Raw genomic sequence first — 24,971 nt, 5'->3', positions numbered from 1 at the left:
ACGAGCCAGTGGGTCTCAGGTCACTACAACGCCCCTTGCTGCTCGTCCCTGCCCCTGGCTGGAGTCACAGCAGCGCCCCAGCCCCGGGAGCGAGTGGGCCATGGACACGTGGCCCACTGAGGTGCCAGAACAGCTGCTGCTTGCATGGCCTCTGCCCGGCCTGTCCGTTCTGCAAGGGAAACACCCTTCCCTGCCCCTGTTCTGCACCACGACCCCCAGCCAGCACGTGAGGGGCCGGGGGGGAGAGTTGGGCACAATTGTCGGGGCAGTTCCTGCTCTGTCGCCTCCCCACCCGTCCCCTCCCAGCACCCCCTTGTGGCTACGCTTCAGCCTCCCCTCTCGGGCTTCTTAAAGCCGCCATGCTGAGTTCCCTGGGCTCTGAGATTACCAGGTCCCCCAGCCACACCCCTGGTGCAAGGAGTCCAGGAGAGCCACCAGCCTGTCCACTGACCTTGGGCCACTTGCCTCAGACCCTGCCTCTGGCACCGAACAGCCAGCCCAGCCCTTCCAGGCACCTCAGCTGGTCCGTGAGCCCACTCCAGCTTTCCCCAGCACTGACCCTCTAATCGCAGCCAGCTGCCCCCCATGCTGCCCTGCCCTCCCTCAGATCAATCTGGGACACACCAGGGGCTGGGCCCACTTCCCTGAAGGGGGCTGACCCCTGTGACCTGCCCCGCTGGCAGCAGGACAAGGGCACACAGCTCTGCGGGGTCAGGCTTTTATACAGATAGTCCAGCCTCCACCCACCTTCTGGTCAGGTGAGTGGCCAGGGCTAGGTTCTGCCCCTTGGACTGAGGGAGGTGTTCTGCCCGCCCATGTCCCAGCAGCCAAATATTGCTTGGTGAGTGGCCTCCCCTGCTCACTACATGAGGTTTAATTATTATTATTAGAGCAAAAGAGGCACTGCTGGCCAACGGGCCATCAGCCCAGCCCTGCAGATCTTACTCTGGCTCCCTCTCTCTCTCCTTATTCAGACAGAACCCCACTGCTGAAGTCACCAGGAGAAGCCTAGACATGCCGAGCCCCTGCCCTTCTCCCTGACCTCATGGGGAGATTTGCCTGAGTGTGGAATGAGGAAACACATCCAGCTCCAACCAGAGCAAGGGCTGAGAGTGGGGCACAGCGCCTGGGGGGCAGGCATGCAGGGAGGTAAAGAGTCTGAGGCATGCAGTCAGGACCCTGGGCATGAGGCTGCGATTGGAGGCCTGGATATGGGGGCGGAAGCTGTCTGTCCCTCCAGGTAGCTGTGGGTAGCTGTCTGTCCCTCCAGGTAGCTTATTTACACTGACTCTATTAACAAACAGATGTATTTTTATTAAGTATAAAGGTTGAATTTAAGTGGTTATAAGAGATAACAGACAGAACAAGGTAGGTTACTAAACAAAATAAAATGAAACATGCAAGTTAAGCTCAATACACTTGATGGCCTTTCTGTCCTGGGTCCGGGAAAACTCCTCTGTTGGAAAACTCTGCCTTACCAGCAACCTGGTGAAATACATGGTGTCAGGATGAAGATGTACCGTAGATGAGCACTGTTGCAGCCAGCGGAGGTGGAAAAGTGACAGACAAAAGGGAAGAGATATGTCAAAGACTGCTGTGACTGACAAGCTGAAGACTGCTCATTATGACCACCAGGTGACCCTGTTGAGATCAAACTAATTCCTCAGCTAAATCCTGCCCTTGGAAGGAAGCTACATGTGTTGAACAGGTAAATAATGAAGCAGCAGATGAGCAGCAATTTCACTAGGTACACTAGACAAGCACGTGGCTGTGAAAGGTGGTAGAATATGCTCCATGCTGAGACTCAGTCGGTGGGACGTGGAAGGAACACAGATTGATGTGTGAGTGGCAGACATCAGAAGAGACTCTCAAAACACAGTACAACCAGGGCACGTACCAACATCCAACTGCTTGCAAGGCATACACACAACAGTACGTAGGCGTGAAAGAACCCCCCCAAATCCACTAACCAAGCAAGTATTCTGTTGATGTAAACAAAACCAAACAAAAAGTTGATGCTAGATCGATGATAACAGGAGTGTTGTGAGCAAGACACGAGAAGGCATTCTTCTGTTCTACTCCGCACTGTAGGTCTCAGTTGGAGTATTGGGCCCACTTCTGGGCACCGCTTTTCACAAGGGATGTGGAGAAATTGGAGAAGGTCCGGAGAAGAGCAACAAGAATGATTAAAGGTTGAGAGAACATGAGCTATGAGGGAAGACTGAAAGAACAGGGCTTGTGTCGTTTAGACAAGAGAAGACTGAGAAGAAACAGGGTAGTGGTTTTTCAAGTACCTAAAGAGGGAGAAAAATTGTTCACCTTGGCCTACGAGGAGACGATAAGAAGCAACGGCTTTAAACTGCAGCAAGGGAAGTTCAGGTTGGACATTAGGAAGAATGTGACCAATGGAGCTTACAATCAGTAGTTTCCCAACAGGGGAGCTGGAGCATGATTAGGTTCAGGAGTGGAGAGAATGCAACTTCCAGGACGTGCTCGAGGAGCGAGAATAGCCCAGGGGAGGAAGGAAGGAAGCTGGAGCCCTGCACTGTGCTCTCCTTGCATGCTAGAGCAGGGAGGAGCCGCGTCGTGCCGCACGGTTCAGAAGCCATCGCTCCGTAGAGGCCCGGTCAGCTCCGACTCACTGATCATGATGGTGGGCTCCGTGGAGAGGCAAGTGGTGAGCGGGTGACTCCCCTCACACACGGCGTACTCCTCCAGGTGCTGCTGCTGGATGTGCCTCAGGATCTCCTTCGACAGGAAATGGCTGGCGCTGTCGCCCGACTCTGCAAAACATAAACCCTGTCGGCGTCAGGGGGCTGGAAGCTGAGGCGAACCGAGGCCACAGCACTCCAGAGCCTGCTCCGGGGGGTCAGAAGAGGTGGGTGGCGCAGGCGGGGTGCTCCAAAGACCACAGCTCGCTCCTTACGGCTGCCAGCTGCGGGGCGGGGGTTTGCATTTGCTGGTGAGCTGCAGAGCTGCAAGGTGCTCCGTCCAGCCCAGCAACTGGAGGGGGAAGGGAAAGAAAACAGGTTCTGACCAAAGGGCCAGGGCTCCAGCTAATTTTCCCCATCCCAATGCAGAATAAATATTGTTGTGTGCACCAGGGCATGTGTGGATGTGCACCACCCAGAGAAACACATGTTGCTGGCTGCGGGTGTGCTGCTAATCAGAGCTCGGCTAACTAAATCTCCCCTGGGGGGCCACTGAAGCGCTTAGCTTGCAGGGACCACAGGATGGGGTGTGGGCCTGAGGACTGTGGCTGCGGCTGCAGACGCTGCAGTTGGGTCAGGATGAGGGGTTTGTGACGTGGGATGGGACTCAGGAGAGGGGAAGGATTTTGGGCTGTGGTGGGGCATGAGGGATCCAGCTGGGGGGCAGGCTGTGGGGCAGTGCTGGGCTCAGAGGTTCAGTGTAGGGGGTGCAGGCTGTGGGGCAGTGCTGGGCTCAGAGGGTCGGTGGGGGGTGCCGGCTGTGGCAGAAAGTTCAGTTGCAGGAGGGAGCTTGGGGCTCGGCCAGCGGGTTGTCGTGCAGGGGTGGTACGAGCTCTGGAGTGGGCCTGGGGGATGAGGCATTTGGGGTGGGGGGGGCTCTGGGCTGGGGACAAAGGGTTGGGGTGCAGAATCTGGGCAACGCTGACCTAAAGCAGGTCCCAGGAAACAGGAGGCAGGTCCCTGCGGCTCCTAGGCAGGGAACCCAGAAGGTTCTGTGCGCTGCCTGCACCCCCGTCCCCGCCTCCGCAGCTCCCATTGGTTGCGATTCCTTGCCCATAAGGAGCAGCAGAGTTAGCGCTCGGGGAAGCAGCGAACGCAGAGCGTCCCTGCCCCCCGGATGCCGAGGAGCCGTAGGGACCCGCCGGCCCCTTCCCAGGAGCTGCGCGGGGGCCTGCCTTAGCCCCGCTGTGCTGCCACAAGTGGGGCCTGGTGGGCTGTGTTACCGGAGCCCCCTTTCCAGCCAGCGTTCTGCTGAGCACCAGCGGCCTGGCCACCCAGAGCGCGAGAGAGCAGCCCGGATCTGACGGCCCAGCCCTGATACTAACTGCAGTGCCGGGAGTGCGCCAGAGGCTGCCGGGAGCGCTGGTGCCCAGGATCAGGCCGGGAGAGGACCCCAGGATGTCTCCTCCCCTTGGAGGTCCCCCCACGTCTCACCCTCATACACAATGAGCCGGTAGCAGCCGGCACACTCCTTGGAGCCCTGTAAGATCTCCTCCAAGGTCCTGCAGAAGAGCTGGGCTTGCTCCAGGCGGTCCTCCCGGCTGAAGGCAGCGCTTTCGTCCTGGGACATGGCGTAGAGGGACTGCAGCGGGGTGGCGTATTCCACGACGCAGAAAGTCCGCTAGCGGGAGGGGAGAGGGAGAAGCACAGGCATGAGCCCCGCAGGGCCGAGGCCACGGCTAAGCAGCCCCTCCCGCCTCGTGCCGCTGGCCCCCGGGAATCCCAGCACTGCTGGCAGAATCCCTCCTCGGCAGGGGCCCAGCTTTTGGGGGGGCTGATGTGAATTCACCCATTCAAGCTTGCCCACACTCCCTCCCCACTAAGCCTTGTCCCTGCTGCTGCTGGGCAGCCCAGAGCCCCCTCACAGCTGCTTCCCCAGCTTGCTCTTGGGAGCGGGGAAGATCCTGTAGGCAACTTTTTTAGTTTATGGTCCATTTATTGTGTGATCATGATTAATCACTGCTGTAGTACACCCCTTTGCTGTGCACAGGGTGCCCTGTACACCGAATGCTTGGGCAGCCACACGGGTGATTCATGTGCTGCCCAGCTGATTAGTGGAGCCCCCCTCCAGTGAGCAGCACATTGGTGGTGCACGCCCACACATGCCTCAGTGCAAGTCACAAAATTATTCCGCACATGGATGGAAAAAATTGGAGGGCGCGTTGCTGGCTGTGTGTTAGAGTTAATTTGTCAGACTATAAAAGTATAAGACTGATCAGCATTTAGAGGAACCTGGTGTTAGACACAAGTTAGACAAGCTGCAACACAAGAACCTGTCGGATTCAGCCAGTCAGACCTTTAGCTTAGCTGTTTTTGGCCTTGGGACAAAAGGTGATGACTTAAGGGTCCAAGGAATAATCCAATGCCCTGAAATGATGGGAAAAGAGGCACCAAGGGGTAATCTTGTATAAAATTACCCAAAAGGTCACTATTAGACCATAAAGATATCTTCCAGGTGCATCTGTCCCTGATGTGCATCTTACCCAGGGGACACCGGTTGTGTGTCAGTGCTAATCGGAACTGACACAGCCTGAAGAAAATCGGGGTCCCTTATGTTTCCGGGGGAGACAGATCAATAAAGGAAAAGCAGGTTGACTCATTGATGGCCAAGCGCAGAATGTTGGTACAGAGAGAATCACATCATAAAAGGAAACCGGAGCTCTCTCTGGGAGACCCCTACAGGAGCCGACCCTCTCCCCTGAAGCTCAAGCCACGAGAGACCCAACAGACCCTGATGCTATCGTTAAGTATGTGAGCAGAACTAATTACCTGCAATTTGTGCACAGAGCTGTAGACAATTCCTACAGGGCTGGGAAATCATAACTGTAACTTTAATAAAAGTTATGAATGAGATGAGACCGTGTGCTTGTGAGTGTCTGTGTGTCTTTCTAAAAACAACAACAAGCCCTGTATCGGAGGGGTAGCCGTGTTAATCTGATCTGTAACAGCAACGAAGGGTCCTGATCCAGACTCACAGATCTGATGAAGTGAGTCTGTGCTCACGAAAGCTCATGCTCAAAACTTTTCTGTTGGTCTATAAGGTGCCACAGGACCCTTCGTTGCTGTAACAAGCCCTGTGGCACCTTACAGACTAACACTTTGGAGCATAAAGACCTTCTTCATCAGATGCATCTGAGGAAATCGGTCTTTGCCCCCGAAAGCTGATGCTCCAAAATATCTGTCAGTTTATGAGGTGCCACAGGACTTCTTGTTGTTTTTGAAAATACAGACGAACACGCTCCCTCTGTGATACTTGGTCTTTACGTATTTCTAGAGATTGACTCTAAAGGGAGAAGCAGAGTTCACTCTGTTATCATTGAAACGACAGCTGCCCGAGCTGAACCCATGATGGTGTAATACCACGTTACAAAATTCACTTGAAATAAAAGACTGCAGCCAGCACTCTGCTGCCCGCGCAGGGCAGGGGGACCAGGCACTTCAGCGTCTGCCATGGCCTGACAGTGCCAGAGACAGATCGGAACAGGGACCGAGTGTGAACTGGAGGCGGGGCTGGGGCGGAGCTGGAGCAGGGAGGCCCTCTGCTGCTGCAGGGGTATATGTCCAAGGCCATGGTCAGTGCTGCTCCTGGGCATAGCTGGATTTATGCTGCAGAGGGTGACATCAGCTAAGTAAGCTGGGATTTTCCTGCAGAGGTTTACAGCTTCAAGGAGAAGCCTTGAGGGAATCCCCGGGCTGTGCAGAGACATGTGCTTCTATTCATCCCAGCTGCTGGATGCTGTCCTGAACCAGCCCTTTGGAGGCTCTGCAGTCTGGGAACGTGGCCACCTTTACATGATCCACGTCTCATGGCTGGAGACAGGCCCAAGTCAAATCCTATATGTGAATTTCCCAATCTTCCAGCCCCTGGGCCTCTCCCGTGGTGCTGGTTTCCTTGGGTTGTAGAATCAGAACAATAGAGCTGGGAGAGACCTAAGAAGCCATCAAGTCCAGCCCCCTGCCCAAGGCAGGACCAAACCCATCAGATCAGCCCAGCCAGGGCTTTGTTGAGGCGAGACTTAAACATCTCCAGGGATGGAGACTCCACTGCCTCCCTGGGTAGAACATTCCAATGCTTCCCCACCCTCCTAGTGAAAAAGTTTTTCCTAATGTTCAACCTGGACCTTCCCAACCGCAACCTGAGACCATTGTTCCCTGTTCTGCCATCCGTGACCACTGTGAACAGCCTCTCTCCAGCCTCTTTGCAACCTCCCTTCAGTAAGTTGAAGGCTGTTATCAAGTCCCCCCTCAGTCTTCTCTTCTGCAGACTAAACAGACCCAAGTCCCACAACCTTTCTTCATAGGTCACATGCTCCATCCCCCTAATTATTTTGATCGCCCTCCGCTGGACCCTCTCCAGTGTATCCACATCCTTCCTATAAATGGAGTCCCAGAACTGGACACAGTACTCCAGATGCGGCCTCACCAAAGCTGAATAAAGAGGAACAATCACTTCTCTGGATCTACTAGCAACGCTCCTCTTGATGCCACCTAATACGCCATGAGCCTTCTTGGCTACAACGGCACACTGTTGACTCATGTCCAGCTTCTCGTCCACTACAACTCCCAGGTCCTTTTCTGCAGAACTACTACTGAGCCAGTTGGACTCCAGCCTGTAACAATGCTTGGGATTCTTCCAGCCCAAGTGCAGGGTTGATTTGGTTTTGTGTGGACTATCTCAAGCTCAATGCCACTGCAGTGTCCCATGCTGGCCCCACGTCTATGCCTGAACAAGCTGGAGGTAGCCTGCTACCTCACCAGCACCGACCTCACCAAGGATTACTGGATCCAACAGCACTTGCCAGACAGCCAACTAAAATGTGCTTTTATCACCCTTCTGGGGCTCTCTGAACTCCTAGTCCTGAAGTAACCAGAGGTGGGTGCCTCAGTTTCCCTGGGCACAACAGCAGTGCATAGTGCTGAGGAGTGTTTCAATGTGCTGACGTCTCATGCATAGGTCAGACCCTCCCTGCTCTTGTAAGCTACGCAACCAGGTGACACCTTTCTTCCCTGGGAGACAGGACGAAGAAGGGGCCTGGCTGGGTTGAATTGGAAGGGGGCTGTTGAGTGGGGCAGGGCCATCTGGCTGGAGAGGGAGGAAACAGGGCCAGGGCCTGGCTTGGGGACCCCTGCTCGGTCCCTCTCTCTAAGATGGATTGTACTGACAGCCTCTGTTTTTTGTACTCACAAGTCTGTGGCCCTGACGACCAATAAAACCTGCTGTTCTCCCAGCTGAATGAGAGTCATGTCTGATTGCAGATGGGGTGCAGGGCTGGGAAACCTCACACTCAGGCTCACCCCTGCTCACATCCATCCTTCCTGGGGCTCCTCACTAGAGACGTGTGATGATAAACGTACCTTTCTGTCTTCACCCGAAATCACATAGACGCTCTGTTTGTAGCTTCTCCGTTTAGTGCCAGCCCGGTCCAGCTCCAGCTTCTGGAGGTCCCCATAGTGCTGGATGTGGCTGTCGGCCTTCTTCAAGTCATCGTAGATCTCACAGCTCAGCGGGAGCAGGATGTGCAGTTTCCAGGTCTCCTTGCAATTCAGCACATTGTTATTGGCTCTGTTGAAGTCATGGATCAAGTCTTTAAGGCCTTACAGGAACAGAACACGGAGCAGAGACAAATGAATGGAAGCCAGCAGCTTCTGGACTTGCTTTTTGGCTGCTTAGCATATGCCAAGGAGGAGTTTTGTTACCCAGAGCTTTGTAATCCCAGATAAACAGGGAAACAGCTACTTACATGGCAGAACTAACTTTAAATACCCGACGTAGTAGGACCAGGCGAGTCCGTGTGCCACATTGCGGTTGTTCTTCTCACAGATTTCAGACATTTCCACTGCAGAGGGACCCTGTGGATTGAAGAAAGAGATGGCAGCATTGAACCGCCCTGGGAGCTCAGTGGGATGTTCTCCCACACCCCCGGTGACCGTGTCTCTTGCTGCTTCTTGGAAGACATCGCAGAGCCAAGGAGCTCTGCTTTCCCCTGCACGAGCCACATGCTGCAGGCCTGGAGGACCTGTGGAGAGCTGTCCAAACCCAAACCTGGCCAACTGCCGCAGCAGCCGCACAAGGATAATCATCATCATCATCTTCCCTTAACAAAGGAGGAAACAGAGTGGGCCCGATTCTGATCACACACACGTCTAACATCCATGTCTGTTATACACCACTAGGAAGGCTAAGGCTGCAGGGCACAGTTGGGAGCAGAGATCGAAATCCAGGCTGCAAGCGCCCTGCTTGAGCTGCTCAAAGCCATCTAAGGAGATGCCAATTTTAATGTGGACCAACGGCTGGTTCTCCCTTATCTGCACAGTTCTGGGTCTACAACCAATGAAGCTGTTGCATGCAAATTACCTGTAGAATAAGAGTGGTGATTGGCTGAATTACCTCTGATCTCACTCACAATGGCTGAGAACATGGTTTCCCAAACTGGGGGGCATGCCCACTGAGGGGCATGAAGAAATTCCAGGGGGGATGTGAGGTAACCCAGCCCCCGCCCCCATAATTTCCCCCACCTGAAGAAAGAGCCGGCCTTTGCTTCTGGCTCTCAGCCCCTGCCATTTTATGTGGGTGACCCAGCACAGCTGCAACAAAAGCAGGCAGCTGGTGAAGACCCACATGGAGCTAGCTGCCTCCTGCAAAAGTTAGAGAGTGTGGGTTGGGCGGAGGGGAGTAGGAGGAGTTAGATGGGGGGCTGGGGGCGCCTGGCTCAGGTGTTGGGGATGAGGTAGGAGCTGGGGGCTGGTGGTGTCTAGCTTTGTGGGACGGGAGGGGTTGAGCATCCGGCCAGCTTGTGGGACTCGCGGGGCTTGGGTGGCTGGCTCTGGCATCGCAGAGCTTGGGCTGGCAGCTGGCCCCCGCAACGTGGGGCTTGGGCAGCTGGCAGGTGGGCAGCTGGTCCCAGCAGTGTGGGGCTTGGGCGGCTCAGGCTGGTGGGTGGGCAGCTGGCCCTGGCAGTATTGGTTTTGGGTGGGTGGCTCAGGTGGCTGGCCTGCAGGCTGGCTGGCCCCAGCAGCAATGGGCTCGGGCAGCTCGGGCTGGTGGGAGGGCAGCTGGCCCTGGCAGCATGGGGCTCAGGTGGCTGGCTGAGGCTCTGGCAGCGCAGGTTTCAGGCACGCAGCTGGCTTTGGCAGCTCTGGCCGCTGGCACAGGGCTCAGGCAGCTGGCCAGCTGGGGCTGCACCAGGCACCCACAAACGGCCGTGAAATACTATTTGTGATTGGTTTGGAGTTTAAATAACGTTTTTATATTGAGTTTGTGTGTTTAAGTTATGAATTGAATTTTTTGTTAAAAGGGGGGTTGGATGATGGTAAAGAAGAGGTGAGGGGGCATGAAGGTTTCTCGAACATCAAAAGGTGGGGCGTGATGCTGAAAAGCTTGGGAGCCGCTGGGCGAGAGCTCCTGACCCAGCAGAGGTGCGTGGCCTTGCTGTTGCAGAGATGAAATCTGGGAAGTTAAACTGGCTGAGGCCTTACAACTGGGACGGTGACAGCCTGCGAATCCCAGCTGTGACTGACCGTGGGGAGACTCTGAACAAAAAGCTCTCAGCCACGCTTGCCATGGTGTCGTCCACTTCGCGCAGACTCAGACATTCTAGGCTGTAGCGTGACACACAGACGGGTGAGAATCCCACAACTCTACCAAATCGATTAGACATTCAAATCTCTTGGGCATCCTAGATCCTCCTTTCACTCAAAAGTCCTCTCAGTTCAAAATTTCTGCCGCGGTGATGGAGAACCCAGCACAAGCCTTGGTAACTTGTTCCAGTGGTTAATTATTCTCACCGTGATACAGGTATGGCTTACTTCTAGTCTGCGTTTGTCTGGCGTGAGCCACCAATCTTCCTATAACTTTCTCTGCTAGCTCTCAGAACCCATTATTAAACATTTGTTCCCTGGATAGATACTTGCAGGGTGTAATCAACTCACCACCTAACTGCTCCTTGCTCAGCTAAAGAAGTCGAGTTTTCTGGAATCTACGACAACAAGGCACGTTTTCTAATCCTTGAATCTGACTTGTCCATTCAGAGTAACCCCCAATGAAGCCATTAGAAATACCCTCGTTGTAGACTGGTGTTTCTGAGAACAAAGGGCAGCTTTGTAAGCCTGCAGCACTGCCATGAATTAACCCTTTGGAGACAGCAGCTAAGACACCCCCCTGCGAAGCACCAGGTTGAGTGACAGGTTTAAAAACACCAGCCTTCCCCTGGCAGTGGGAGTTTTGCGGGTGTCGGGGACAGTACGGGAACCCTGGGGTGGGAGCGTTCATTTAAAGCTAGTTGGCTGGCCTCGTTAGCGAGCTTCCCTGCCGAGATGGATGGCGGTTTCAGGACAATGAGATCAAATATTAATGAGATGGGTTAATGAAAGGAATTCTGCTGCACTGTAGCTTCTGAAATGGCTCAGTTGCAAGAAGGGCAGCATATGCAGACAGGCAGGGTGAGCATCCTGGAGAGGTCATCAAATCCAGCACCCGGCCCTGAGGCAGGAATGCAGAAACCTGGACCAGCCTGACACATTTTTGTCTGACCTACTCTTAAAAGCCTCCAGTGATGGGGGCTCTCTGACTTCCCCTGGAGCTTTGCTACCCTTGGAGTCAGAAAGCTTTTCTGAATATCTAACCTGAATCTCCCTGGTCACAGATTACATCTTAAGAACATCAGAACGGCCATAATGGGCTGGACCAAAGGTCAAGCTAGCTCAGTATCCAGTCTTCTGACAATGGCCAATGCCAGATGCTCCAGAAGGAATGAACAGAACAGGGAATCAAGTGATCCATCCTGCCACTCATTCCCAGCTTCCAGCAAACAGAGGCTAAGGACAGCCCCACAGCCCAGCCTCCCTACAGATTGGGCCTGACCTAACAGCTCAGCTCTCCTTCCTGTATGTGATGCAGGATTGTTCCCTGCTGTAATCCTGAGTGCTTGCACAAGTTGACCAAGGAATATCTTCCACAGAGATCTCATCCTGAAAAAGTGTCTTACGAGGGCGGGTGCTTTTTACAGCCTGGAAAATATGCACAACCCACTCTAGATACCAGCACCGCCCCCCTGCCGCTGCCATCTGAGCTGCCTTCCTTCTCAGTTATCCTTTGCTCGGCTTCATCCCATTGCTCCCTAATTCTCCGTCTAAGCTAATGAATGAAGCTAGACTGAGATGTGTTGTGCTTCCCAGCTGTCACTCCAGGAGGTCCCAGGGACCTCATAAAATTCATTGAGAAACTGATTAGGTTCAGTCAGTGCAATCCCTTGTCCAGCTGCAATGAGATGTTTTGGGATGGTCACCATGGGTGGGGACTTTGGGACCCTGAAGCACAAGTCCATGATGTGAACCAAAGAACCCGCACTCCACAACTTACTTTTGGGGGAACTCTGTGCCCCGGCCCACCTGCATAATTAATAGGCTGTGCATATTTTTAATCATTCGCACCAAAAGTCTCCTCTGGAAAGTTGCAGCAGATCTACCTTTTGCCTGGAACTAAGCAGATGTTCCTGGCCAGTTAGGAATGAAACAGAACCTGCTTTCTTCACCATGCCTGCTGGGCCAGGTCGGAAGGGCTGTGTCTAAACAAGCCCCCTCCTTTTGGAAGCGGCGTGTTAACGAAGGAGTTTGAAAGATGCTAATGGGGCGCTGTCATGAATACCCATGTAGCTGGGGGGGCCTTTTGAATTGACCCCCACGACTTCAAAAGCCCCTTCTTCCTATTTGTTTTGGGAAGAAGGGGCTTTTGAAAACTGGGGGCTCCTTTTGAAGGGCTCCCGGCCACACCGGCGGCGCGCGATTTGAAAGCGGCACTTCCGAATCACCCCGGCTGCCATTATGCTAATGAGGTGCTGCATATTCATGACAGCACCTCATTAGCATCTTTGGAACTCCCTCATTAACATGCCCCTTCTGAAAGGAGGGGGCTCGTGTAGAGCCAGCCAAGATGGGAAGCGGGGAGACAGACAGTGCGGAGGCGCAGAAGGGCTAGTGGGGCAGGGGCTGAATGAGTGGAAGTGCTGGGCCATGGAAGAGAGGGAGGTGCACAGCCAGATGAGGACAGGGGAAGACTGTTGGGCCACAGGAGGGCAGATGGCGGGGTGGGGGCCAGAGGCACGTGAAGATGGCATGCAGGGCTGCCTGGGGAAGGGAGCGTGGGTGTGCGAGTCGGAAGGGGGACACGTGGACATGGGTGCAAGGACACATAAGGGTGAGGGGCCCCATGGAACAGACGTGCCTGAGGCTGGGGTCAGCTGGCATCTTCGGGGGGGAAGCTCCCTAACAATCACTGTGTTTTTTCCACCCCCACCCAACCAGCCTCTCCATTCACACCCAGGCTTCTTCCCAGCAATGGCCTCCCTCTCGCCTCCCCCGTTGCTCCTGATTCCCCGAGCACTTGCGCTGCTCCGTGGGGACATCAGGAAGACGGGCCCCCGTTCTACCGAAAGGACTCGCTGCGCAGAGTTCTGCATTCCTACCCCTAGCAAGGGACCTGCCTGTCAAGTTCCCGCCTTAGTCTTGTCCTTTGCGTTGGGACAGACACACTTGCTGACCAGCGTATTCTAATAAATGACCAAAATAACCCAAACTGGCGTGGTTATAGGGTGAGGGGCTTTGCAAAGGCAGGGGGCAGAGCTGTGCAGAAAACACAGGGCAGAGAATTTTTAGAGGCTTGGTGCACAGAGCTCCCCCAGGAGCAGAAGTGCAAAGGGTGCAGCTAGAGGACTCAGCAGCACCCGGCACAGCCCGAGTTACGCAGGCCTGGCCTATCCCCGCTGGGATCGCTGGAAACCTCTGGGGAGCAGAGAGGGGCGTGGCCAGGCTGTGGGGGATGGGGGTGTCCTGCCCTTACCTGAAGCCCAAAGGCGAAGCTGAGGAGCTGGCAGAGGCAGAGGAGGGTCAGACTGAGCAAGAACTGAAGCTGAGTCTCACGGAACAGGGCCAGGCAGGCACAGCCACTGACCAGAAGCAGAAGCATGTGGTGGCGCAGACTGGGGCTCAGGCAGGCTTTCACCGCCCTCCACCAGCTGCTGCGGTGTCTTAGGGAAAGGAAGACGAGGAGAGGGCTCAGTCTGGGCCCTGCAGATCTGCGTGCTGAGGGGGCTCCAGGCCCAGCCCTCCCCTGACTGAGAAGGAGAGACCCTCACTGCAAGGACACCGCCCCCCCGGACAGGGATGGCCTCATGGCCGGCAGGCAAAGCTGGGCCCACAATGGGGAAGTAAGACCACGGCGCTGCAAAGGCCATCCAGCCCCAGTGCCGAGCGCCGTTCCTGCGCAGCCCCCTGCCATGGCAGCCAAAGTGGGGGCGGGTTACTTCCGCCCGGGCAGGCTCAGGTGGCCCGGCCCCACTGGAATGACACGGCACCCCGGGACACCTGAGAGCGGGTGGGTTTGGAAGTGAACCTGCACATGGGTGGAAGCAAACCCTGACCCGACAGAGGACAGTGTGGGAGATCCTGCTTGGAGAACGTCCCCATACATAGTCTCCAGCGGGGTGTGGGACGGGGGCACGAGACAGCCTGAAGCTGTGACTTAATAGGCCTGCATCTTCCTGCCTGGCCATTACGGGTGATGGGCAGATCCGCTCCCAGTGGTAGCAGGACGAGGGCGGAGAGCGAGGAGGAGGGGAGAGAGAGGAGTCCGGGGCCGAGCGGAGAAGCCTGAGGGATGTCAGTGGACAGGAGAGTGGGGCAGATGGGAAATCACCCCACGGACCAGACTGCAAAGCCCACGCAACTGTCGGAATCGTGCAACTGCCTTCAGCACAGGGATTGGGTCTCTTCCCTTATTTTCTGAGCCCTTTGCAAGCGTCACCCTGAGCTTGGCTCTCCTGAGCAGGGGGCTGGACACTCAGTCACCTGGATTGCACGTGCCAGATCTCTTCTGCGAAGCTGCAAAGCCCTCTGAGCAGCGCGCCAATCTCTAGGGCCATGAAATGGAAGGTGAGGTTCTCCACGGCGTGATGCCAAGACTGCTCCAGGAGGTACAGGGCAAACACGAAGCCAGCAATGGCGATGTAGGCCGTGTAGAGAGCCCTTTTCTCCCGAGGCCTGGGGATGAGGGCGTGGGTTTGGACAGTGGGGCTTTCCATTGCATGTGACACCTGCAGCAAACAGACACACCCAGACATTGTGAATGCTGATAGAAACAGCAGCCCAGAGAACGGTCCCAGGCGCTGTTAAGAAGCAGCCGGGGTAAGGCAAAGAGAGATGCACGATCAGATCATGCATCGTTAGCACGTCGGGAAGAATCCAAAACCACTGCATACGCCTACGTGATGTATGCATTGAGCACAGACGTGCAGCCACTTCTGGGGTGGTTTAGGCACTGCTCTGCAATGGCTCTTTCCAGGGGCCTGGGGCGTTTAAGCAGGCTGGTGAAGCCAGAGCAGCGTGGGCAATCAGGCTGCACAGAGCAGATCCAGTAGCCCCAGATCTGGAGGGGGAGTAGGTGCAGGCAGAGGTCACCAGCCTAGCCTGGATGGGCAGGTACTCTAGATCCCACTCGCATCCTACCCAGCCTGCTCCCCGCAAGGTTCTCTCACCTAGGCTTCCCTCAAAGGGCTGGAGTTTGGCACCGATTCGGTGGGGTGGTCCGTCAGTCAGCTTCCCCACCAGGGCTCAGAATCGGCCCTTTAAAGGCCAGAAGCAACCTCTGAAAATCGAACCGCAGGGCCCCCAGAGGAGTCTCTCCTGCACCAGGAGCTCTTCAAGGATCAGACTGCAGGGAGCTTGTTATGACTTCGGACAATCCATGACCTGCTGGCCATCTCATGAGACTGAGCCAGATCCTGAAGGCTAGCCTGGGGGTCCTTGGCGTCATTTGGTGACGGAGGTCAGGGAGGTGGTACCCAGATGCCTCTAAACCATCTTTGCAGCTTCTTGATCCTTGGCTGCCAAGGTTGGTCTAGCCCTATGGCAAAACTTAGAGCAGCCTTAGGACTTCTCTAAACTGTGCTGGCTGCCCGTGGTCTCAAGGGACCATTCTCACAGTCCCAGGACTGAGGGACACCCATTGCCCCACCTGAGCAACCAAGGGTGGGAGGAGAGGGGGCCTGAAGATGGTAAGCTGGCTCTGCACCAACCCAGGGACAGATTCACCAAGGAACAAATAAATGAGTACCCCTATGGTCAACCTCCGATAGCAACAGGCAGCAAACTGCTGCCACAAATATTGAGTCTGTTCTGGTCTGGCTATGGTCTGAAGAAGTGGGTCTGTCCCACGAAAGCTCACCTAATAAACTATTTTGCTAGTCTTTAAAGTGCTACTTGACTGCTTTTTGTTTTGACAGCCTTTGACCAATACTGTTCCTGGGCCAGCAGCAGGGAAGGGGCCAAACCAGCACCTTGAATCTTGTCTCCCCTTCCAACCTACGTGAACCTGCTCAGGATCCCATGGGCAGCAGCAGCCGCCTCATTTGCTGCCCTCTGAGCCAGGAGTCTCTGAAAAGACCAAATGCCAAAGCACTTGGCGAAATATCACCTCGTCCTGGTCTAACACTCAAAAGTGGGAAGCAAGCTTTGGTATACAGAGACGTGTGATTCTAGCTTGCATAGAATCATGGCGAACACCGTTCCCCATCCTGATCATCTGTTAGTAAAAGAACAGAAATGGAAAAACAGTCAGAGCATTTCAAATATACAAGAGTAAGTAAAACTCGGTTTAGCAACTGTTGTCTTTTGCTGGAGAGAGATTTTAGAAGAAAGAAAAGAAGCGAGTTGAGAGGGGCTGGTGCTGTAATTGTTCCTGCCCTTGTTAAAGTCAAGTCCTGTTTCCCAGAAGACAAAATATGACAGATACACCAAGGGGAGAGGAAAGAAGAGCAAATATCAAAAATGCAGGTTCCAGTCTCCAGAGTTGTGGGGTTTCTATAAACAAAAATTGCAAGGAAAGTTTGGTGTTGCAACAACTTTGTTTGATTGATGTGTAGGGCTAATTAACGCAATGGCGGCTTTTAATTAAGTTGGCATTTTGTTAGTGAAATGGAGGTCATTTATGCTGTTATTTTAGTAAAGAGTAAGAATTTAAAACACTATTTTTTCCCCACTTTTGATTTCCAAAATATGCTTTTACATGAAACCTTTACAGTTTTTGCTGTCTATAAAAAGCAACAACCCATAAAGGTGGGGGCGGGGATTGGACAGAGAAAAAAACAAAACAAAGCATTGGTTAAGAAAAAGGTAAAGGATGTATAACTTTAAGACAATTGCTCGCTTTCCTTAAGGAGAAGTGTGAACGGTTTTGCTTGGCTTATTAGCATCACTCATTTCATGATTTTTAACACTTTTGTTTTAAAATCCACTTTAAAGCCAATTGCTTATTTGCTGAGATATTAGCTACTGGTGGTGTATTAACCCTTTAGGCCCCATCTTGGGGGGGACCAAACCTGTTGTGCTAATTTGGTTGGATTATATGGGCCAAAGGCATTAATATAACCCTGTCCCTGTCAACCCTCAAGCTCCTACCCCCATCACTACCCACTCCCTCCAGGCCTCATCCCCATGTCTTTCTCCTCATCCCAGCCCAGAGGCCCGACTCCCATGCCCCCCACCCCCGCTAGGCCCTGCCCCCACTTGCCCTTCTCCACTCTTACAGCTGGTAAAAAGTGGTGGCTCAGCAGTAGTCCCTTGGCTACCCGGCCAGGCACCTCAGCCTCCCTTCGTTATGTGGTCCACTAAACAGCCCTGGTTTGCTCTTCTGCTTGCTGTTTTCATGCTTTTCTTGTGTACCAAACCCAGTCTGCACAGAGCCCTGGAGTTTTCTCGGTCTCCTTTTCCTTTGGACTGCTTTTGTTTTTGTGTTTTCCTTGTGCCACTTTGCCAGTTACATGTATTCTTCCAGGCTATGGTTCTGGTTTATAATTCACATCTATGTTTTACAGGTGAACTCACAGTCTAGGAGATTAGAAAATGTAACCGATCAGCTCCCTCTAGGCTTGGACTTTCATTTGGGTTTGTAAACCCCCAATTATAAACCAAAACCTTATTTTAGTTTAAGGCCAGAGAAAAACAGTTTGGTTCTATCTTAAGGTTTGCAAACTTTTTATTTCAAAACGGGGATTTACAAATTGTAGTTGACGCAACATTATAAAAATACAGTTAAATTTTTGGAGGTTCCTAAAGCTGTTCACTGAGAAACTGTTCTCAGTGGTGTCAGACAGCAGAACAAGGAGCAATGGTCTGAAGTTACAGAAGGAAAGAAGTAGGTTGGATATTAGGAAAAACTACTTCCCCAGGAGGGTGGTTGAAGCACCGGAATGTGTTGCCTAGAGAGGTGGTGGATTCTCCATCCCTGGAGGTTTTTAAGTTCCAGCTTGACAGGGTTCTGGCTGGGATGACTTAGGGGGGGTTGATCCTGCTTGAAGCAGGGGGCTGGACTAGATGACCTCCTGAGGTCCCTTCCAGCCCTGGGATTCTATGATTTAAAGCTAAAAACTTACGTAACTCTCCTGCCGGAGTGAAGTTGGCAGCAGCGGGAACTGGGTTCAGGATTTGGGGGGGTTCTCTTAACACCCCAAACCAGAACTGGCCTGGAGCCCCCCCCTCTAAGAACTTGGGAGAAATGACCACCACTCCGGAGCATCTCTAGAGCCAGTTGTGCTCTTCTCACTGGCACTAACACCAAAGAGAACAAACCCCGAGGCAGGGAAACCAGGTGTGCATTCGAGAAACCACCACCAGCACAGTCCAAAGCAGGCAGCCCTAACCTCACAACCGGCTGGGCACTGCCCTTGGCCTCCATTTCCCACATAGCGGTGGGAACATCGCGCAAACGAATGTCCCTTTACCATGGTACTCTGCTCCACCCTACTTACAGTTGGCTCTGCTGAGTTAGCAATGATCCTGCGTTCAGAGGTGTGTGTGTTCCGGGAAGTTTGCCTCTCACCCAGAAAGGGGAAGGGGCATCAAGCGATGGCTGGGGCAGCAGAGCTCCTCTCCAGCTGGCTTTGTGTTGCTGCCTCTGCTGCTGCTTTACTCATACAATGGGGATAACACTTAATGATCCTGCTCTCGAAATTGATGTGATCTGTGACCCAGCACCAGACAAGCAGCATCGTTTTGGCAAAGCACGCTGCATGCCTCCGCAATCGTGCTCTGTTTCTGAAGCGTCTTCCCCCAGGAGAGTGCATTCAGACTCTGCTTACGCTTCAACAACTTTGATATGTATCTAGAGCAAAGCCTCACCTGCTGCTGCTCTCTTTGTAAGAGGGAGAAAAACAAAAGTCGTTTGCATTTTCTCTCTTTTTGCTCCGCATAGGAAGAATAAGTAAAGACAGAAACAAAAAGCAGTCCAGTAGCACTTTAAAAACTAACAAAATAATTTATTGGGTGATGAACTTTCGTGGGACAGACCCACTTCTTCAGACCATAGCCAGACCGGAACAGACGCAATATTTAAGGGACAGAGAATCAAAAATAGTAATCAAGGTTGACAAATCAGAAACATTATTATCGAGGTGAGCAAATCAGAGAGGCGGGGGGGAGTCAAGAATTAGATAAAGCAAAATATGTAAAAAAGCCTCTACAATGCCACCTATCCTTAATCAGGATGCCACACTCCAGAAGGCCTTACGTGACAGGCCTGTTCTCTCCTACAGACAACCTCCCGACCTTATGAGCATTCTCACCAACAGCCACAGTCTATACCACAGGAACACCAGTCCTGGGCCTTTTCCTTGCAACTAGCCCTGTTGCCAACTTTGTCCACATATCTATTCTGGCGATACCATCACTGGACCTAACCAGGTTATTCACCGAATCACAGGCACATTCTCATGGTCCTCAACTAATATCATATATGCCATCATGTGCCAACAATGCCCAGATGCTTTGTATATTGGACAGACTTCAAACTCTCTTAAACAAAGAGTTAATGGGCATAAAACAGGTTTGTGAATGAGGAGTGTTTTTATGTCTGTCAGCCAGCACTTTAATGGGGTGGGCCCTTCTGTTAATGACCTAAAAGTCTGTGTTTTACTGAAAAGGAACTTTCACAGCCGTTTGGAAAGAGGCGGCTGAACTCTTTTATATTCAAATTTGACACATTAACACATGGTTTGAACCAGGATGGCAGTTTTCTACCTCATTATAGGGGCTCTTTTACATACTTTGCTTTATCTGATTCTTGACTTCCCCCGCCCCCCCGCCTCCTTCTGCCCCTCTACTCTCTAATTTGCTCACCTCGATAATTTTTCTGATTTGTCAATCTTGATTACTATTTTTGGTTCTCTGTGCCTTAAACATTGAGTCTGTTCTGGTCTGGCAATGGTCTGAAGAAGTGGGTCTGTCCCACAAAAGCTCACTTAATAAATTATTTTGTTCGTCTTTAAAGTGCTACTGGACTGCTTTTTTGTTTTGATAGTATATAGACTAACACGGCTCCCTCTGTTACTAAAGACAGAAACATTTTTCTGCTTATACATTTAAAGTTACACATTGTGTAAGCAAAGCAGCAGAAATGTAGCACTTTAAAGACTACCAGAAATGATTTATTCGGTGGTGAGCTTTGGTGGGAGAGACCCATTTCTTCAGCTCAATTTCATTTCCAATACATTGTCCCTCCCACAAAAGCTCATCACCGAATAAATCATTTTCGTTAGTCTTTAAAATGCTACTTCTCTGCTGCTTTATTTTGTTGGAGTACAGATTAACACGGCTACCTCTCTATTACTATTCAACATTGTCTAAATCTTTATGTACTTTGCTTATTGGGAGAAAAGAACTTAAGTTCTGATGGCATTTTTACCCATTTACTGCTTTTTAAACAGGTAACGGTAACAGGCTGTTTTTGGGGAATTATTTTTTGTATTTATGAGCTATTTGGCTGTCAGATTGTGAAGACATTCAGAGCGACAAATTTTACTTACAGGTTTTTATTACAGGCATATGAGAGACTAACTTGACTATTGTGGCTACTTAACATGAAAATTGAATTTCAGCACTTGTGAAATGCTATTTAGCATGCACAGAGCTGCAGAAATTGACATAAAAAGAAAGCGGGAAAAACTGCAAAAAATAGGACTTTAAGAAACAAAATAATAAGAAAAAATATTGCAAAACTAAAACAATTGTAAGGAATGTGGCAGCGGGAACTCAATGCTGCTGAAGGCTGGGAGGAATGTTTCTCCCAGAGATCATTTGCATGAGAATGCAAAGGTGTGCATATGTGATACCTTGCAAACAAAGCCTGATGGGTAGCAAGGAAGCAATGGTATTTTGTCTATTGTAAACACATTGTTGTAAGAAAAAAATCACAATTTATGCTAACACTCCGAATAAGAATTGTGAAATCTCACCAATGCTCCCAGTTGTTGTGGGGGACAGGGCAGTCTTCATAACTGCATAAGAGATGGGTTACACAAGGCTCCCCTGGCTTGAAGCATTGGAAAGCAGAAAGGAAGAGGTGGAGTTGAAGTGGTTAATTGAGTGTTTTGGCTGTGCCTAAGCCTTAGCCATACAGTTACAAGCTATAAAGTGGGGTACAAGTGTTTATATCTTTTATAAAACCCTATTTGGGTAGATACTGAGAACTGAAATACTAGAGTGACAGGTAAGGCTACTAAGAGCTGAAATCACAGGGTTTTGCATCAGGCCAAACTCACAGCAGATAGTGCAACCAATGGACAGTGGGAGGAAGAGTGGATGGACAGACAGCGTGGATGGCAGGTAGGAGCAGTAGCAGATGGTGCGACTAGTGGGCGTCCGGTGGGGTAGCTAGGAGGGAGCAAGCAGAATGCCAGACCAGCACAAAGGTGGCATTGTCTCAGGTTCAGTGAGGGAATGAATCAGTGGGAGGCGTCAGGGCCTGCACGGACTGGACCGAGTTGTAAGTGGAGCATTTGAAGTGGAGCTGTGGAGAAAGTTGGGTGTGTGGATTGGCTGGTTACAGTATTGGACTGGTGAGCCTGAGAGGCCAAGGACACTGCTCAATCCATTTGAGCTGGGACAGTTACTTGAGATTGGTTATGAACTCTGGGTGTGGGATTTTCCAAACCTTATGCCATGTGACTTTTCTGCCTCTTTCATTAAAAGGTTCTTTCCCACACTCAGACTCTGTGCTTGCGAGTGAGGAAGCATTGCCTCTCCAAGGCGCCCAGGGGTGTGTGAATTTCCCAAGCTACTGGGTGGGGACTTAAGCTGGTTCTGCATAAGATGGATGAAAAGGAACCCCCAGATGTTGAACCCAGCCCTGGTTGCTGCCAACTCCTTCAGGCAGAAGGGTTACACAGTTATAAAAAAGAATGGTATTGCAATAGCTTTTAGAGGTTTGAGATTTAATGTATAGTTAATGCAGTAGCAGCTTTTAATTAAGTTTGCCTTTTGTTAACAAAGAAAGGTCATTTAAGATATTACTTTAGTGAAAGATTGCCTTAAGATGATTGTTAAGCTTTTTTAAAATCAAAAGTATTACTAGATTGCTTTGCCTACTTATTTCAAGCAAACATAACAAGAAAACATTGTAAAACAAGCTTTAGTTTTAAGTTGACTTTAAAAACCAGTTACCAATTTGCTAAGCCATTAGCTGCTATGTGTGTATTAACCCTTTGCTTTAACTTTTTGCTCTTCTGTATTTTTAATAAAAGATTTTAAAGAATTTTTACTGGTGTATTTGACACAGTACTAAACACTGTGGCTATATGGTTACATGAGAGAGTTTTGCCGGCAGCGTTCTGCCTCTGTACCATGAGGCATACGGCTGCTGTTGACTGACTCGGTCAATAAAAAGCTGCATGGATGCTCTGGGGGGCTCTTTCTCTCTACAGACAGGGCACCCAGAACAACGGGCAGCCCTGTCTGCTGTGCTTCTGGGTGCGTGTTTTGTCAAGTGGCCAGGGAGCATTCTTCCCATTGATTTTTGAGTGTGGCCGCCCTCTGTCAACAGATGTTCTGTTGGGAAATCTCTTCCGACAGTGACTTCTGTCGACAGAGCGCTGGAGTGTAACTGTAGCCTGTTTAAAACAAAAAAGCAGTCCAGTAGCACTTTAAAGACTAACAAAATTTATTAGGTGATGAGCTTTCAAGGCTGATTACTGTTTTTGGTTCTCTGTGCCTTAAATATTGAGTCTGTTCTGGTCTGGCTATGGTCTGAAGAAGTGGGTCTGTCCCACGAAAGCTCATCACCTAGTAAATTATTTTGCTAGTCTTTAAAGTGCTACTGGACTGCTTGTTTGTTTTGATAGTATATAGACTAGCCCGGCTTTCTCTCTGTTACTATGCAGCCTGTTTGGGATTTGAGCTATGGGACTCATGCCTGCCACCAGAGTGCCACTCAGGTTAGCCTGACAATGGCCAGGGCCGTGGGGAATGTGTGGGGGGCTCCATTAGGAGAAGGATGTGACTTTGGGGGACAGCATGGAGGAGGGAATGGGGGGCGGGAGGAAAGCAGCGTCCCCTGCAGGGCAAGGCTAGTGGGAGATGGTCAGACTGTAAGACTATGTCCACACTAGAAACATCTGTCGACAGAAGGTACTGTTGACAGGGAAATCTCAACATAACCTCTGTCAACAGATCGCATCTACACACGACTTCTCTGTCAACAGAGAACTGCCAGATTGCACAGCCCTCTTGTGCCAGAAAGCAGAATGGCAGCTTTGCAAAGAGGGCTGCCCGGCAATCGGAAGCCCCTTCTGTCGACAGGCAAATGCAGAGTTCTGCTGAGAATCTGTCTGCCCCTTCTGTCGACAAAACTCTGTAGCATAGACGCAACCTAAATGCCTCAGGTTTCCCGGTGCCCAGGGGGCAACGTGGGATATGATTCTCTGTCAGAAGGGCCAATGCAGCTCCCCTTGGCTCACTTGTCGACATTCTGGGAAGCGCGTGAAGGAAAAGGCAGCCTACCTCCACGAGATGCCTCCCAGCCTCCTCCCCACCGGCAACGTGGACCCACCCCAGGCGGAGACATTGCCCGTGGGATCACCGAACTGTTGGCCTTTAAAGGCCCACCTGCTTCCAGCCTCCAAAGGGCCAGTGAATGGGAACAAGCCAAAGGCAGAATGCCACCTGCCCCAGGGGGCGGGGGGGCAATGGAGGGTGGCAGCTGCTCTGCCCCCCCAGGGAATGCTGTGCTCACCTGTGCAGCGTGGTTCTTCCAGCTGCCCGGATGTCTCCTGCTCTGATGATGGGCTCCACACCCCAGCCCCGACAGTCGCAGCTGAAGCGAGACCAGGCTAGTACTTGGGACCCGTCGCTCTGCGGGAAGACAACTGGAAGCTCTGCGGGAATGTGCCAGGGAGGGTGGGAGCTTCTGGCAATTCAGGCCTGGGCTGATGATTCATTGAGAAGAGCAGTGCAGAGAATGAAACTGAAACAAGCAGCCTGCAGTGGCAATGAATTCCTCGCAGTCCTGCCCCAGCCCGGGCTGCAACCTTTTTGTTCTGTGATCACAGAGACAATCCGCAGCTTGGGCAGCAAGAGATTTCTGTGCGAAAGTGAGCGGGAAGCTGCAGGTGTTTGTGATATAAACTGGTACAGGCCGTTCCTAGAAGAACCTGCATCTCAGCCTGCTGCTCTGCTCCACCCTGCTCTGAGAAAAGGAAGTCTAATGGGCCGGAAACTTGTTGAGAGCAGCAGTTTAATGTCTAGCAGAAATACGTGCTGGCAGAGAGCGCACTGGCGTCAAGGAGGGTTTAAAGGAAAACGGTGTCACATGGATGGGTGGATGGATGCCCTGCTACAGGCTGCTGTAGCGACACAGCAGCACAGCAGCAGCAGTAGTAAAGGCTGGGGAATTCCAATGCACCCAAAATAGCCTCCCCGATCGTACTGGAATGAATAATATTTGACCGTTTCAGTGGGGCTGGGGTGCTCAGTTATCTTATTCAGCGTTATAAATCCCAACCTTAGTCATTAAAGTCCTTGACGACTCATTTCTGAGAGAGAGAAGGTCTGAATTGAGGTCCAAGGACATCCCTGAGCATGTATGCGGGGTTTGGGTCAGGCCTGTAGATGGCAAATAGAACTCACAGTTCAAACACAAAAGAGGCGGTGCTTCTCAGCCCAGGGCACCTGTCCTGGGGCTACATGCAGGTTTTCCCAGGGTACGTCAACTCAACCACCTACGTAAAAACCCTGAGCAAAGTCAGTACAGGTTGACCCTCTCTCATCTGGCATCCTGGGGACCTGACCAGCGCCGAATAAAAGAATTAGCTGGACCCCAGGAAGTCAATACTGGCTACCTCATTACTGACACAGCCACTACTTACAGGGCTCTTAGAAGACATTTAGGGGTAAATGAGAGCTAAGCAACAGCACAGGTCATGTTCTGAAGGGGTTCTCCAT

General features: G+C 51.9%; 1 protein-coding gene across 3 annotated transcripts; it reads right to left on the bottom strand.

Moving 5' to 3' along the window:
- Nucleotides 1–1,326: 1,326 nt before the first annotated feature.
- On the bottom strand, nt 1,327–24,186 carry STING1 (stimulator of interferon response cGAMP interactor 1). 3 transcript variants are annotated; one of them, XM_075009683.1, is made up of 7 exons: nt 23,764–24,186; nt 14,553–14,797; nt 13,546–13,732; nt 8,453–8,561; nt 8,067–8,305; nt 4,146–4,332; nt 1,327–2,783 (listed from the first exon to the last, which is right to left on the bottom strand). In XM_075009683.1, the coding sequence occupies exons 2-7, from the start codon at nt 14,783–14,785 to the stop codon at nt 2,599–2,601; spliced, it is 1,140 nt and encodes a 379-aa protein (XP_074865784.1). In that variant the 5' UTR covers nt 14,786–14,797; nt 23,764–24,186; the 3' UTR covers nt 1,327–2,598. The 3 variants fall into 3 exon arrangements, with proteins under 3 accessions (XP_074865784.1, XP_074865782.1, XP_074865781.1); XM_075009681.1 differs by lacking the exon at nt 23,764–24,186 and adding an exon at nt 15,239–16,211; XM_075009680.1 differs by lacking the exon at nt 23,764–24,186 and having other exon boundaries at nt 14,553–14,824.
- Nucleotides 24,187–24,971: the final 785 nt, after the last annotated feature.

Source organism: Carettochelys insculpta, chromosome 15, assembly GCF_033958435.1.
Source record: "Carettochelys insculpta isolate YL-2023 chromosome 15, ASM3395843v1, whole genome shotgun sequence".
NCBI classification, from domain to species: domain Eukaryota; kingdom Metazoa; phylum Chordata; order Testudines; family Carettochelyidae; genus Carettochelys; species Carettochelys insculpta.
This window is presented reverse-complemented; position numbering and strand designations above follow the sequence as displayed.